Consider the following 16068-nt stretch of genomic DNA (forward strand, 5'->3'; position numbering starts at 1 on the left):
CAGTCCCAATAAAGGGTAACAGCTTAAACTTTCTGCTAACAATCTCATGAATCAACTCAAACAAAATCCTGTATTATACTGCAAAAGTCTGTTGGGGGTGGGGAGGAGAGACAAACACCAAGGACCAAAACTTATTTTCTTTTGAGTTTTTAAGTTCTAATGCAGGAAAATCTTCTAATTAGTTTGAGGAACTACTGGAAATCATTGACAGGAGGAGAGCAGCAGCATTTATTAGCGAGAGAACCTCTGCTGTACCACTATTGAGAAAAACCTTTTCAGAGCGGGTAGGGAGCTGAAGAAAAACTGATATATAGTGTCTTCATTTTACACTTAAAATCTCATCTAACTTTTGGTCATATTTTTTCCCCCCTACAGACATTCAGAGTGTGCAACCAACCTAATTCTCAATTACTAAGGGACAATCTCCACTCATTGATATATTTTGCTTTCCACAACCAAATCTCTGTACAACTTTTCATAAGTGATGTACCCAAGTATTCAGATTCTAATATCTAAACTGTATTGTTAAATCTATTCACCTAAATTTGGGTTATTGCTGATTATGTGCACTATGTATCATATGACTTTTAAAAACTAACTCTTTTCCAAACCAGTGTATTATATAATTTTTTTAACATTAACTTTAATAAAAATTTTATATCTTTGCTGTTTCACTTTTCAAGCAAAACAGTAAACAGATACAAATGATGTTAAATCTGCAGTCACCTTTTTCATTGTTTATGGTTGTATTTTCAGAGCTGTGCATTAAAATTGGAGATTGAATTTCAATTAACTGTCCTGAGAAATGTATGTCTAACCGTTCATACTACTTCGTAGAAACTGTTATACAGTAGGCTTATAATGGCATTTTAATTGGCAAAATAATTTGGATTTTACCAGATAATCAGGACACACATATAAATGGCCCTCCACATTTTAAGAGAAACTGAGTGCTAATTTAGCTAGTTAATACTCTAACACGATAGCAACATTGGGAGACAAAGATGTGGGAAAATAGGAACAAAGAAAAAGGTCATATTCTTAAAGTCAGTTTGATATAACTTGTCTTACCAGACATGGTCAGCATTAACAGCTTCATCATACAACAAGATATATACACAAAAAGCACCAACCACCAAGGCATGGAAGGTGGATACTGTCCTGAAAAAAAGAAATATATATTACATTTGTGATTACCATTCTGACTGATACCACAATTTAGAATATACCATCTTAAGTGCAAGATGGTATATTTCCAAGGAAATTCTGAATGACATACAGAAGTTCTTGTACTATAAAGACATTTCATTTGTATATTATATCTATCAGCTCATGGAATGACTTGTTTTTAATATAGACAGCAAAAGTATACATAGGGAAGGAGGAAAATATTTTTGGTGCAATCAGTGCTTCATTTTTTTTATAATGACAAAGTAGTTAAAACATAAAATTAACATACCTTGATAGCTGTCCCATTTACTGACACTAATCTGAAAAAGCAAACTCATGACTAAGCTCTTTAAATTCATTCTTCCAGCAGTAATCAACTTGTTAAACGAACCAAAAGGAGACTTCTTGTACTTTATCCTGAATTCAAACTGGTCCATGTATGCTATGTTAGCAGATTTCTGTTTGTAAGCACCAAATTTAACAGCTGGAATGCTTTTCTGTTCTTGTTTTTTTAGGTGGGTGAGGAAGGCCATAGATTAAACAGAAACTCTAGCACGGACAGCTTCAGAGAAGGATAGTCTTGTGCATATGACCCAGCTTCTAGGTCCCTCAGAACAAAACTGAATAGTACAAGACTGCAATTGCAAGACTTCAATACACAAATATGAGCATCATAGGTATGCTGAGGGAGTAGAAGCTATAGTATAAATGATAATGATTCAAGTCTGACAACTGCTGAACTTGAATTGATATGCAAACTAAATACAATCAACTTAGGCTTGAATAGAGACTGGGAATGGCTGAGCCATTATAAACACTGAATCTATCTCCCCATGTAAGTATTCTCACACTTCTTATCAAACTGTCTATACTGGGCTATCTTGATTATCACTTCAAAAGTTTTTTTTCCTCTTACTTAACTGGCCTCTCAGAGTTGGTAAGACAACTCCCAACTTTTCATGCTCTCTGTATGTGTATATATATCTCCTCAATATATGTTCCATTCTATGCATCCGAAGAAGTGGGCTGTAGCCCATGAAAGCTTATGCTCAAATAAATTTTTTAGTCTCTAAGGTCCCACAAGCAGGGCCGGCTCTGGCTTTCTGGCCGCCCCAAGCAAAAAAAAAAAAAAAAAAACCGCAGCGGCCAGAACAGCAAAGCCAAAAAAAACCCTGCAGCGCGGCTGGAGCCAGGGTGCAGGGGGACTCCCTGCCCTGCAGATGTACCCCGGCTAGCGGGGGCAGGGGAAGGGAGAGAGAGAAGGGGGGGCAGCCAGGGCTTCAGCGGGGTGCTGCCACGCGGCCTCTCCCGCCATGCCCCCTGCCGGGAGGGCTCCACACCGCTCCGGAAGGCTGGGAGGGAAGGACGCGGGCTGCCCTGCCGGGCTTGCTGCAGGGCGCTCCCGTCTTCTGCGCCGCCGCCCCCTACAGGGCGGCTGGAGCGGAACAACAACAAACAAAACAAAACAAACAAAAAAAGCGGCCGCGCCGCCCTGGGATTGGGCGGAATGCCGCCTCCTACAAGCTGCTGCCCCAAGCACCAGCTTGCTCAGCTGGTGCCTGGAGCTGGCCCTGGTCACAAGTACTCCTGTTCATTTTGCGGACATTACACAATTAACACTATATAATGCAACGCACACATGTGTAAGGAGGCAAGGGGGACCCTAGCTTTGACTTGTGCATTTAAAATATTAATAATTTGGAAAAATCATTTTTCCATATATATCAACATTATCAGAGTCCCAAACACGGCTCTGCAGGATTTAAATAGAAAACTACTTGTTCCTCTCAAGCCTTTCCCCAAAGGTACTTTTCTTACTCTCCCTATTTACAAAAGCCATTCTTTCTAACCCAAATGGATTATACTGTAAATCTCCAAGGAGTCTGGATGGTCTCCACTTAATTTGTGTTATTGTGCTGCTTTCAGCAATTGCTTTTAATGGAATGTTCTATCAAATAGATAGAATACGGTCTTAATTAATCTTCAGAATAACAGTTAAATTGGACAAGTGTATTTACTGCAACAGGTGTAGACAAGCCCTAAATCTCTGCGTAAGCAACAACCTGGTGATAACAAACATGCTATTTCAACAAAGAAAACTGCAGAGGATGTGGACATGGATTATCACTGTGACACTGGCAAACCAGGTGTCAGCTCTTGCCAAGGCTTTAGGCCTCAGCCGCGCACTGACAAATTAATTGCTGGAAACTAGTCTGTTTCACCTGTGCTTTAGTATGTTTAAAATGGGTATTAAATTTGTAACAATGTGTTTAGAATTTATGAAACACCTGTTAATTGCTGTATGCATTAATCTCACTTATAGTAGGCTCTCCGAGCTCTGGTCAAGTGAAAAAATTCTCTATTTATCACACGGTATAAGATAATAATTAGGTTTTTGCTTTATAAAACAAAAAAAAAGTTTGTTCTGAAACTGAATCTGCTCATCAGGGCGGCTATCAAAACTAAATGGGCGATTGTGGGACATCACAATACAAAGACTTTGTTAATTGCCCCCTTTACACCCATGAAGCCGCTACATGCAAAAGGGCTCATCCCATCAGCATGAATTCTGGAAGAAGGAAATAAGAATAGCTGACAAGAAAATTTTTCCTCTCTTTTTTGCTGTTTGGACTATGACAGGGCGAGAACTATGAAACAGAAACACAGATCTCCATGGTCAACCTAAAACATCTTCACAGTGGACAGATTACTACAACTCTGTCACCTTTTGGAACCATAGACTGTAACTCATTTGTGTATATAAGTTTACTTGGAAGTGTTATTTACTCCTTCTCATAACACAAGAACTAGGGGTCACCAAGTGAAATTAATAGGCAGCAGGTTTAAAATAAACAAAAGGAAGTATTTCTTCACACAGCACACAGTCAACCTGTGGAACTCTTTGCCAGAGAATGTTGTGAAGGCCAAGACTATAACAGGGTTCAAAAAGGAACTAGATAAATTCATGGAGGATAGGTCCATCAATGGCTATTAGCCAGGATGGGCAGGGATGGTGTCCCTAGCCTCTGTTTGCCAGAAGCTGGGAATGGGCGACAGGGGATGGATCACTTGATTATTACCTGTTCTGTTCATTCCCTCTGGGGCACCTGGCATTGGCCACTGTCAGAAGACAGGATACTGGGCTAGATGGACCTTTGATCTGACCCAGTATGCCCGTTCTTTTGTTCTTAATCTTGTAATAACTCTCATTTATTTTTTAGTTAATAAATCTTTAGTTAGTTTATTACAGGAGGGCTACAAGTGTTGTCTTTGATGAGATATCTAAAGTACAAAATGACCTGGGACTGGGAGAAACCTGAATATTTTGTGATCTTTGGTGTACTATCACTAAATCCAGCTTGCCTGGGTGGCAAGATGGACTGGAAGGCCCAAGGAGACTGTCTGTGACTCTGTAAGGCTGTTATAGTGCTTTAGGAGTTCACATTTGTTACTGGGTTGGTGAAATCTAATTATCGATTTCCCCAAATTTGGGACCCTTGCCCTGTTTCTTGACAGTTTGCCCTGAGGTTGGCACTCATGGTTGTGAACCACTCCATACAGCGTGACAATCACCTGATGGATAATTATGCATCCGAAGAAGTGGGCTGTAGTCCACGAAAGCTTATGCTCTAATAAATTTGTTAGTCTCTAAGGTGCCACAAGTACTCCTGTTCTTCTTTTTGCGGATACAGACTAACACGGCTGCTACTCTGAAACCTGTCATGATAGACTTTGTATTTGTGAATCACAGGTGGAAATCAATTGTTGTTGTTGTGCAGATCATTTGCAGTTGATCATAAGTTAGTGCTGGCATCAATTGGGATGAAAAAAAAAGTGCCAAGAACTAAAATCTATGATGTGGACAAAATGAAAGAGACAGGTATGAGGAAAGGATACAGAGAAGCCATGCAGAAAATCATCATACATCTGGTAAAATAATAAATGAACATTGAAGAGACATGGAACAGTGTAAAAAATGGGATTACAAGAGTGGCTGAACAAATGTTGGGCTATAAGGCCAAAACTAAGAGAGAAAGATAGAAAATGTATTAAATACTGCAAATGAGTGACAAGTGTAGGAAGCTGAAGGAGAATAAAGAGGAGGATGGAGAGTTTAAGAGCTAGTACACTAGGCTGACTAGAGATAAAACAGAAAGCAAAGACCAACAGGAACAACTGGATAAGTGAAAACTGTAAAGAAGCAGAAGAATATACAAAGAGAAATGCAACACAAGGGTTGTATTGCAAGATAAGAGAACTGTGTAAGACATATGAATTGCAGATGTCAGTGGTGAAACACAAGTGTGGATACATAACTGAGGATTAACAAGCAAAGAATAAGTGATGGAAAAATATTCTGAAGAGCCATACAATGTGCAGAACACAGAAGATGAAATGGTCCTGAACAAGCTTCCCAGCACAAATGAGGGAGAGAAAATACTGGAATTCTTAGAAGTAGTAAATATCCCAATGGAAAGTTTCAAAAAGAAAAAGGAGCCAGGGAAGCGACAACATAACCAAAAGCTGCTGCAAGCAAGCAAGCAACAAATGGTAAAGGCAATGCACAAGCTATTCTACAAGATTTACAAACTTAAACAAGGGCTGAGCGAATGGGGGAAAGCAACAGTAATACCAATCTATACAAAAGGAGATAAGAGTGAATGCAAGAACTACAGAGGACTCAGCTTATTGACTGTGCTGGGAAAAGCATTCACCAAGACACTGCAGAGATCAAAGAGGTGTGTGGAAATGGCACTTGAAAAGGACCAGACCAGATTTAGATCAGAACAATGTACAGTAGATCTGTTATTTATGATAAGATAGATATAGGAGAGGTACTTAGAACACAACCAAACCTGTTACAACAACTGTATAGACTTCAAAACAGGCTTTTGACAGCACTTGGCAGAAACAGTTATGGCAACTTATGACAATATATGGCATCTCAAAGAAACTTCTACAGCAAGTTGATGAGTGCAGTAAGAGTAGACATGAAGCAGAGTGGATCAGGACAACCGTAGGAGTGAGGCAAGGATACACACCATAATCAGTTTTGTTCAACTTGGTACTGGAAGCCGTAATTAGTGTAGTACTGAAAGATGAAACAGGAGGAGTCATGTTACGTTTTAGGATAATGCATAACCTTAGATTCGCAGACAATATTGACCAAGGAGCAGGGCTCTAGGCACCAGCAAACCAAGCACCTGCTTGGGGTGGCACATTTTCAAGGGCGGCATTCTGGCCATTTTTTTTTTTTTGCTTCCGACAGCAAAAGCCTAGAGCCGGCCCTGGCAGCAGCAGCGCGTGGTGTGCGGGGGGCACCCGCATCTTGTGGCTGGGCCAGGCAGGCTCCGAGCAGGGGACACTCAGGCGGGGGGCCGCCCCGCGGGGCACTTGGAGCCACCTGCGGGTGCCACAGGGCTGCCGCGCCCCAGCGCCACAGCCGGGGCTGGGGGAAGCGGCCCGAGCCACCCAGGGACTGTGGCAGGGCAGCCAGAAGCAGCAGCGGGGCCATAGAGGGCGCGGCGCTGCCATGTGGGGCCAGCATCCAGCTCTCTGGGACTCCGCTCCCTCTGGGACTGCCCTGCCCCGGCTCCTCAGCCCCCTGCCGGGGCGGTCCCCCGGCTCTGCTCTCCAGGGTCCTGGCCGGTCCTGGAGGCAGGAGCCCTGGCTGGAGGGACCCTGGGCTGAGGCGCGGCCCGGGAGCCCCGCTGCTTACCCCGACCCTGCCAGAGCCGGACTGGCTGGAGGCAAGGGGGGGAGCGTGTGGAGTCAGCACTGGTGGGGGGGAGCTCAGGGCTGGGGCGGCAGGGGGTGTGGGTGGGGGGGGAAGAGAGAGCCCAGGACTGAGGCAGCAGGGGACTAGGGGGTGAGAGCCCAGGGCTGGGGTGGGGGGCAGCCAGAATTTTGCTTGGGGTGGCAAAAAACCTAGAGCCGGCCCTGCCAAGGAGGATTTACAGATAGTAATTGACAAGGTAGATCAGGAAAGCAAAAAATTCAGATTGACGAACAGCATGGAGAAGAGAAAAATTATGGCAACTGGAAGACAAGAGAAAGAACTAAAGATCAAACTCAGAGACAAAAAACCAGAACACATGGGAAAAAATTGTGTACCTTGGAGGACCAGTATTGAAGAACGGGAATTGTGAAGATGTTATCAAAAATAAAATCAGACTAGCAGTATCTGAAGGGAGACTGTCACTCATTTAAATGACATCTTGGAATGTCTAAATTCATCAGCCATTGATGGAGGAGAGGGTATTACCACTTCATCTGGTGAGTACTTGTTAAAAGATAGGCAACAAAGGGCAGGAATAAATGGTCAGTTTTCAGAATGGAGAGAGGTAAATAGTGGTCTGTACTGGGGCCAGTACTATTCAACATATTCATAAATGATCTGGAAAAAGGGGTAAACAGTGAGGTGGAAAAATTTGCCAATGATACAAAACTACTCAAGATAGTTAAGTCCAAAGCAGACCGCGAAGACTTACAAAAGGATCTCACAAAACTGGGTGACTGGGCAACAAAATGGCAGATGAAATTCAGTGTTGATAAATGCAAAGTAATGCACATTGGAAAACATAATCCCAACTATACATATAAAATGATGGGGTCTAAATTAGCTGTAACCACTCAAGAAAGAGATTTTTGCATCATTGTGGATAGGTCTCTGAAAACATCCACTCGATGTGCAGCAGCAGTCAAAAAAGCGAACAGAATGTTGGTAATCATTAAGAAAGGGATTGATAATAAGACAGAAAATATCATATTGTCTCTACACAAATCCATGGTACGCCCACATCTTGAATATTGCAGATGTGGTTGTGGCTGCCCCATCTCAAAAAAGATATATTGGAATTGGAAAAGATTCAGAAAAAGGACAACAAAAATAATTAGGATTATGGGACAGCTTCTATGTGAGAAGAGATTAATAAGACTGGGACTTTTCAGTTTGGAAAAGAGAAGACTAAAGGGGGATAGGATAGAGATCTATAAAACCCTGACTGTCATGGAGAAAATAAATAAGGAAGTGTTATTTACTCTTCTCATTATACAAGAACTAGGCGTCACTAAATGAAATTAATAAGCAGCAGGTTCAAAATAAACAAAAGGAAATATTTCTTCACACAATGCACAGTCAACCTGTGGAACCCCTTGCCAGAGAATGTTGTGAAGGCCAAGACTATAACAGTGTTCAAAAAAGAACTAAATACGTTCATGGATGATAGGTCCATTAATGGCTATTAGCCAGGATGGACAGGGATGACGTCCCTAATCTCTGTTTGCCAGAAGCTGGTAATGGGTGACGGGATGGATCACTTGATGATTACCTGTTCTGTTCATTTCCTCTGGGGCAGCTGGCATTGGCCACTGTTGGAAGACAGGATACTGGGCTAGATGGACCTTTGGTCTGACCCAGTATGGCCGTTCTTATGTACAAGGAAATGGTAGTTTGAGGGGTGGTCTCCTTATCTGTCCTAGCTTTGTGTTCCATCTTTTCCTGCAAGGAAATGGTTTGAGGTGGTAAAGATTGTGTTTCCCTATCATCCCGGTGGGCTAGGTGCAGAGCCCCAGAAAATTTCTGTTTGCAGGCAGCCCAGGGATCCCAGTATGGCCATTGTGGGGCTCCATATGGGAGAGGAGGTGGCATCCAGGATTGTTCCCACCATCTGTGGTGACCTCCCCAGGCTTCCTCCTTGTCTCTATGACTAACATAGAATGGGTTCCTATAAAGGTGGGTGGGAGAGCCCTACACCGAAATATGAGAGGCTGAATGGACTCATTGGAGGTCCCCTTCATCTTCCATTGAACTATGAGGAGGAAGAGCCCCAGCTGAAAACAGTGCAAGGAGTCAGGCAGTACTGGTGACATATGAATGTCCAGTGACCGAGCGGGACTTGGTGCCAAGAGGCATTTGGTGCCCATGATCAGCAGCGATTCCTGTTCCTCTGCTACAGTCAAGTCCTTCAAGTACCTAACTTCTTGAGGTACCGAATAAAGCATTGGTACCAACGTGATGATCTCTCTCAAAGTGGACAGTACCAAAGGTTTGGATTGCTCCAACAAGGGCACAGACAGAGGCAGATGCTTCGACTTACAGCATACCAAGGGACCTGTCATGGGGCAGTACTGGAGGTAGGGTTGTGTCCAGTTATACCGGCTGGAGGAATGTCTCTCCTTGCCATCTCTGACATGCCCAGATGGTACGAAAGCTTGCTTGGAGCTGAGTTTGTTCTTAGAAGAGCTATGGGGTTTCCTGGCTCCACTGGTACTGCCGGGGTAGCCTGTAGCCTGAATGGTACTGGGCAGAGAGGTCGACAATTCTGAGACCATTGACCCAGTGGGAGATTGATGTCTTTTAGGAAGAGACTCCCTGCAAGGTGAGTTGGAGTTCCTCTTCCTGGGGCTTCTGGAGGTCTCAGAAACCTTCCCTTTTCTGGGGGAGTGATGAACTGAGGTTGACAGGGCACTGGATGTGTATGGAGACTGATGTACTTGAGGGGAAGTCTCCTGACCTGCCTCTGAAGCAGATAAAAGAGAACATGCCATCATAAGCCTCAGCTTGATCTTCCAGTTCTTCTTCACCCTGCATTTAAGGCCTAAGCAGAAGTTACGCTCCAGTGAGATGTGCAAGTCTTCCAGGCAGCGAACACACTTGGAGTGGTCATTGCTAGCCGGGTTGGCCTCTCGGCAAGTGAGGCATCATTTAAAAGAGCTGAGCATATCCTCCCCAGGAAAGGAAACCTTCCAAAAGGAAGGAGAAAAAAAAATGTAAAACTAAACTAAACAGCTATACTAAGCTAAACTAACAATAAAATTTTAATAGATGAGGCACACTCAAGGTGGACACGCTAGAGCTCCATCTCAGGCTGAGGCTGATGAAAAGGAACTAAGGGTGATTCACCCGTCCAGTCAGATGTAGCCTCAGTGCGGGGCACGAGGCTGTGTAGGGTGCATGCACAAGTCAAATGGACACTGCCAGCAGAAATCTCCAATTGAAAACACATGCTGTAGCGGGGTGGTCACCCCGCTCCTGCCCAGAGAGGTTAAAAGCAGCCCTGGAGAGGGTTGTGGCTGGGGAAAGGCTGACTGGGGAAGCAGCCACAGCTGAGGCCATGCCCCAATCAGACCACTGCTGGCCCTATAAAAGAGCTGTGAGCCAGGAACTCTAGACACACTCTCTCTCTAGCTCCTTAGAAAGAGAAGGACCTGGCTGCCTGGGAAGCTAAGGAGGGTACCTTGGGTGGAGCAGTGCTGGGGAAGGGCAGAGGGAGCTGGGGAGCTCCAGCCTAGCTAAGCCCCAGACTGCAGGCCAAGTTAAGGGTCCACAAGGGTACTAGGGCTGCAGAGAGGCAGCCCAGGAATAGGCAGAGGCAGCTGGTCCAACCCCCCCTTGCCGATGATGAGTGGTTTATAGACTGCAGTCTGCCCCAGGGAGTAGGGGCTAGATAAAGACTGGCAGTAGCCACTGAGGCAAAGTGGGGTAGGGGGCTCCTCTGGGAGGGCAGATCCAGAGACGGAGGGGTTAGTGCTGGGGGCAGAACCCTGTTATACAAAGGCACCGGGGTCCGGGGAGGGATACGGGGGCCAGCAGGAGGTGAGACACCAGCCTGCAGAGGGCGCGCCGGGCTGGAAGAGCTAATTCCTGAGACAACCAGCAGGAGGCGCCGCGCCAGTGCGTTGTCGCCCTGCCACACATACACATGTGAAGTAGTGTCCCATAAGAGGGACACTACTCAGAGAAGAAAGAAGACCTCTTACATACACATTCCTTCTTTGCATGCCTTAAAAAAGCTAGATGTAATCCAGCATTTACAGTAAACTGGAGGGAATTTTGCTTAGATCTTCACATAGGTTTTGGGAGATGGGGGTATTTTCATAATTTTTACATCCTCAGTTATATGCTGTTATATATTTGGGAGCTTGAAAATTACTAAATTTCTGAATCAATTCATTATTTGTATTTATTTTTAAACACTTTACCTTGAATTCCATTCAATCTTCCTTTTTTGGTTGAGATTATTAAAAGCAGGAGTTATTCTTGTTGATGCCCAAGAACTTAGAACATGGAACAGAAGCTGAAATATGGTAAAACTGGTAACAGCAGTGCCAATAATCAGTTTGTTGAAGGTAGCCATTATTCTTCAGCCTGTTAATTGGAATGGCAGAATTACTGTCTCAGTCCAGACATTGATTAAACTATTTTGTTTAAGTAGCTGCAAAAAGAATTTTAAGCCTCCAAGATAGTAATTTAAGTAGAAACAAAAATAAAATGTAGTGCTACACAGAACACAATAATCTTCAGATGTGAAACAGTGATATATTAAGTAGCCATTTGAGTTGCCCTATTAAATAGTGAATGTGTTCAGTCTGTACCTGAGGCGAGGGAAGGAGAGGTGGGGAAGAAGCGCAAACAATTTTTTGGACATTCCTAGATATTTTCTAAACCAGGGGTGGGCAAACTATGGCCCGGGGGCTGCATCTGGCCCTTCAGACGTTTTAATCCGGCCCTCGAGCTCCCGCTGGGGAGCAGGGTCCAGGGCTTGCCCCACTCCGACGTTCCCGTCAGGGAGTGGGGTCAGGGGCTTGCCCCGCTCTGCATGTGCTGTGGCTCCTGGAAGCAGCAGCATGTCCCCCGCCCCCTGGCTCCGGCTCCTATACATGGGGCAACCAGGGGGCTCCACACACTGCCCCGCCCCAAGTACCGCCTCCACAGCTTCCATTGGCCGGGAATTGCAGCCAATGAGAGCTGTCTGGCTGCGCCTCCGCGTAGGAGCTGGAGGGGGGACATGCCACTGCTTCCAGGAGCTGCTTGAGGTAAGCGCCAACCAAAGCCTGACCCCCTTCTGTGCCCCAACCCCCTGCACCAGCCCTGATACCCCTCCCGCCCTCCGAACCCCTTGGTCCCAGCTCAGAGCACCCTCCTGCACCCCCAACCCTCATCCCCAGCCCCATCCCAGAGCCCGCACCCCCAGCTGGAGCTGCACCCCAACTCCCAGCCCAGAGCGCCCTCCCGCAGCCTGAACTCCTCATTTCTGGCTCCACCCCAGAGCCCGCACCCCCAGCTAGAGCCCTCTCCCCTTCCTGCACCCCAACCCCCAATTTCATGCGCATTCATGGCTCGCCATACAATTTCCATACCCAGAGGTATGGCTCAGGCCAAAAAGTTTGCCCACCCCTGTTCTAGACAGACATAGCTGACAAAGGCTCCAGTTGTGGAACTAGGAGTCCGGTGGCACCTTAAAGAGTAACAAATTTATTTGGGCATAAGCTTTCGTGGGTAAAAAACCTCACTTCTTCAGATGCATCTGAAAGCTTATGCTCAAATAAATCTGTTAGTCTTTAAGGTGCCACCAGACTCCTTGTTGTTTTTGTGGATACAGACTAACACGGCTACCCCCCAATACTTGAGTTATGGAACTATTATTTCAGACTTATGGAAAGAATTTCAGCACCATTCTCAGGGATTTAACCATTTGACTTCAATAGAAGTTAGAGGGATTTGCAAAACTAAATTTCCATACACCATATAGATGAGGAAAAAAAAACAGTTATCCCCAACTAGAGCTTCCATACTGAACTCCATTTACATTCCTGTATCCCAAAAATAATCCAACCCTTTCACAAGAGAAGCTAAACAAAAGAAAGACAGGATAACTCATAGCCCTGGTCTACACTGGGAGGGGGGCGGGGGGTTGACCTAAGATACACAACTTCAGCTACGTGAATAGCATAGCTGAAGTTGGCGTATCTTAGGTCGTCTTACCTGGCCGTGAGGACGGCGGCAAGTCGACCGCTGCCGCTCCCCTGTCGACTCCACTTCCACCTCTCGCGAGCTGGAGTTCCGGAGTCAACGGGGAGCACGTTCGGGGATCGATTTAGCCGCGTCTAGATGAGACGCGATAAATTGATCCCCAATAGCTCAATCTCTACCCGCCAATCCAGCAGGTAGTGAAGACCTGCCCGTAGTAATTAAAAGATTTAAATACTTTCAAAGGCAATATTCTTAAACTGTCTTAAGAGACCAGCGTATAGAAATAGCTTTTAAGTGTACTTTGAAGACCTTAAATCTAATTAAAGCACAGCTGCTTAATCAAGACTTTGACTAATATTTCACACATGGTAATAACTGTCTAATAGTCAGCATCTTTCTCTAGAATGTCCTAGAAGTAGAGTCTTTCTATATAAAAAAAGGGGCAGGAAATGCCCATATCACCTTCCCTCTGTTCCCCTGGAGCTGGCAATAGCCAATGGGAATTATTTGCTTACACTCCATCTGCAGTCAGTGTGTTAGGTATACATACACTAACTGGTGGAAGCAGTAGTTGGGCCTGTTTAGTAAATCTGTGGAATACTTTGAGGTGTGTGACAGAGCTGTGATCATGTATGAAGAGATCTGTATCATGCTCCTTCGTGTGAAAACAGGGATGCATGTATACCTTCAGTATGAATAATTTCTATGCAGAATTGTGTAGGTTATGTCAGTAGCAGAGCATAGGGCTTTTATTACAAGAGATATTGTCAGCAGTGAGGTGGAATATGAGAGGATTCTTATGATGGTTAAGTAAAGTGTAGGTTGAGACAGTATCATGTGAGTATGTGTAAGAGAGGTATAAAAGGTATAAAAGGTGAAGTGACTTTTAAATTGTACAGGTGTGGTATTCTTTCTGGGGAGTTGACCAAGTGTGTGAGCCTATGCCAGGATCTGGAACCTCCTGAATTTTATAGTGCCACCGGCCAGCATGAGGTATTGCTCAAAGAGAGTAGAGGGAAGGTGGCATAGAGAACTTTCAAACAGACAAGCAAACAAACTTTTAATAGTGTTAAATGGAATCCTGCGGGTGAGAGTGAATGGGTTGTAAAAAGAGGGGAAGAGTTTGTACATTTCAGCAACTGAGGGGTTGATAGAATAAAGATATTATTATTAACGTGGTGTATTGGGACACTGCTAAAAGACAACAGAGTTAAGGTTGCATGGGCACGTTAACTGTACATTTCATGTTTTTCAGAAATTTGAATTTTGCTCAACTCAGCATTCTGCAAGGAGACAACATACCACCAAGCAATCTTCACTCTGCATTAATGCAGTTTTTTGCCAATGGATTTTAGCTTTTTTGAACAGGCAAAGATAAGTTGTTGGTAGGAGTCAGTAATCATTTAGGCAGTTGTACATATCAAGTCCCACAATTTGCATACCAAGCCAGCAAGGCCTAACCACCCCATCCACCAAGGCCAAACCAGCCCTGCTTTGACACACATCCACAACCACACTCCTGACCCATTCACTGCATTCCCCCCTCCAACCTGGCCCGCTTCCCATTACTGTACCCTGGCCCTCACCAACAAGCAGGGAACACATCCCACCAAAGTCTTCACTACTTGGTATCCAAACATTTCTATTGCTGTTACTTCCCACCTCCAACCTCTATCCCCAATAACATGACTCACATGGAGTACTGGCGTGAAGGATAACTATGTTATAGTGGACTGGTATTCCGGGTCATGTTTCAGAATGATTGGAAGGTGGAGTGTGTGGCAGTGCCAGCAAGAGATAGGGTTTCTGTTCCAAAATATAGACAATTTTATGTCTCAGAAAAAGATCCTCTGATCCCTGTCCAACAGATGTACCTCATCTCCAAGAAACAGTGAGGCAAGAGAGCTTGTAATATTTCTATGGCAAACAGTACACATTTTCCAGTCATCCATGAACCCTCCAATTTCCCAATTAATGTTCTTCCAATACTTAGTACTAGCTTTCACATTGCCCCTGTAGTCATTATTCAGATGCTCAGACAGATCAGAGAAAACTTTCACAGCTCTTGGACATAAATCTCTGATGTGGTCCAAATCTCCTTTCATACATTGTCCAAGGTGTACACCAGGAATAAGGCCCAGATCATTTCCATCCAAGTGAATCACCACAATGTCCAATAGATCACAACCTCTTCATCACCAGTTAGATGCTGTAAAGTGGGCAAAACGTGATGCCAACACTAGCCAGCTCTCTCCACCCAAATCAGCCTGTAGTCAGCAATCTCCTGTTATGGTGTACTCCTTGCTCTCATGCAAACTTCTGCAACATCATGATCCAGGAATCACCCAGAATCAACACAGTGGCAACCCTGGCAGCACACACATTTATTCCCCCTCAGAAGTCCAGGTGCCTGGGCTTCAGTTCCAAACTTCCATACTATGTGTCTTGGAAAAAAAAAAAAACATACATCTGCCCCAAGATCAGAAAGTAGCCACTTGTTGCCCCTGCCTCTCCCTTCCTCCAGGGGCTAGTAAAATACAGGTTTTCCCAAACAACCAATTCAAGGCTTGCCTACCACCCATCCTCATTTCCTGCCCCCCTCCACAGCCGCAACTCCTCTCCCTGTCCCCATTCTCTTGACTATCATACACAGAGTCTTCTGTCTCTGGCTTTTCCCCACCTAATATAACAAAAATTTTGGTTAGACTATTCTGCTGTCTTCACAGTAAACCTCCCCACAAAATAAAAACACATTATATTATCACAGACAACCTGCAGCAAGCCACATGAGTTGTTAAGCCTTTATTGCACAGCTGTACAAAGGCTTGAACTAGAAACATCAGTGCCAGATTGTTCACCAGCAGGCAATTGCATTGGCACATTCCCTTTTACTTCCAAGGCAAGCATGAAGTGGCTGTGTAGAAACCCTCTCATGTTTTTTTCTTTACCTGAGCATTTGCACTGTAATCCTTCCTGACTGTACATCTGTGCAAGTGAAGAAGTGAAAAATTTCTTTAAAATGATTCACAGGTGGATCCCCCAGAGACTTAGTGAGTGCCATGCACTGCCCTGGGTAAAAAACTAACCAATGAAGGTCATTTTGACCTACATCACAGCAATAGTTTGATTTCATCCAGTCATTA

At 44.6% G+C, this 16068-nt stretch overlaps 1 protein-coding gene and 1 long non-coding RNA gene across 3 annotated transcripts in view; one reads left to right on the forward strand and one right to left on the reverse strand.

Annotated features, from left to right (window-relative positions):
* The window catches only part of LOC117881703, a 50753-nt gene extending 50046 nt beyond the window's left edge, over positions 1-707 (forward strand). The window contains exon 5 of the long non-coding RNA XR_004646845.1: positions 376-707. This is a non-coding gene — a long non-coding RNA (uncharacterized LOC117881703). The remainder of the gene's footprint in view (positions 1-375) is intronic.
* Positions 1-16068, reverse strand: part of TLCD4 (TLC domain containing 4) — a 78682-nt gene that overhangs the window by 27204 nt on the left and 35410 nt on the right. For both annotated transcript variants that reach the window (XM_034779281.1, XM_034779280.1), the window contains exons 2-3: positions 11155-11320; positions 1072-1161 (exon numbers count right to left, since the gene is read on the reverse strand). In XM_034779281.1, the coding sequence (XP_034635172.1) occupies positions 1072-1161; positions 11155-11309 (245 nt within the window). In that variant the 5' untranslated portion in view covers positions 11310-11320. The remainder of the gene's footprint in view (positions 1-1071; positions 1162-11154; positions 11321-16068) is intronic.

Source organism: Trachemys scripta, chromosome 8, assembly GCF_013100865.1.
Source record: "Trachemys scripta elegans isolate TJP31775 chromosome 8, CAS_Tse_1.0, whole genome shotgun sequence".
NCBI classification, from domain to species: domain Eukaryota; kingdom Metazoa; phylum Chordata; order Testudines; family Emydidae; genus Trachemys; species Trachemys scripta.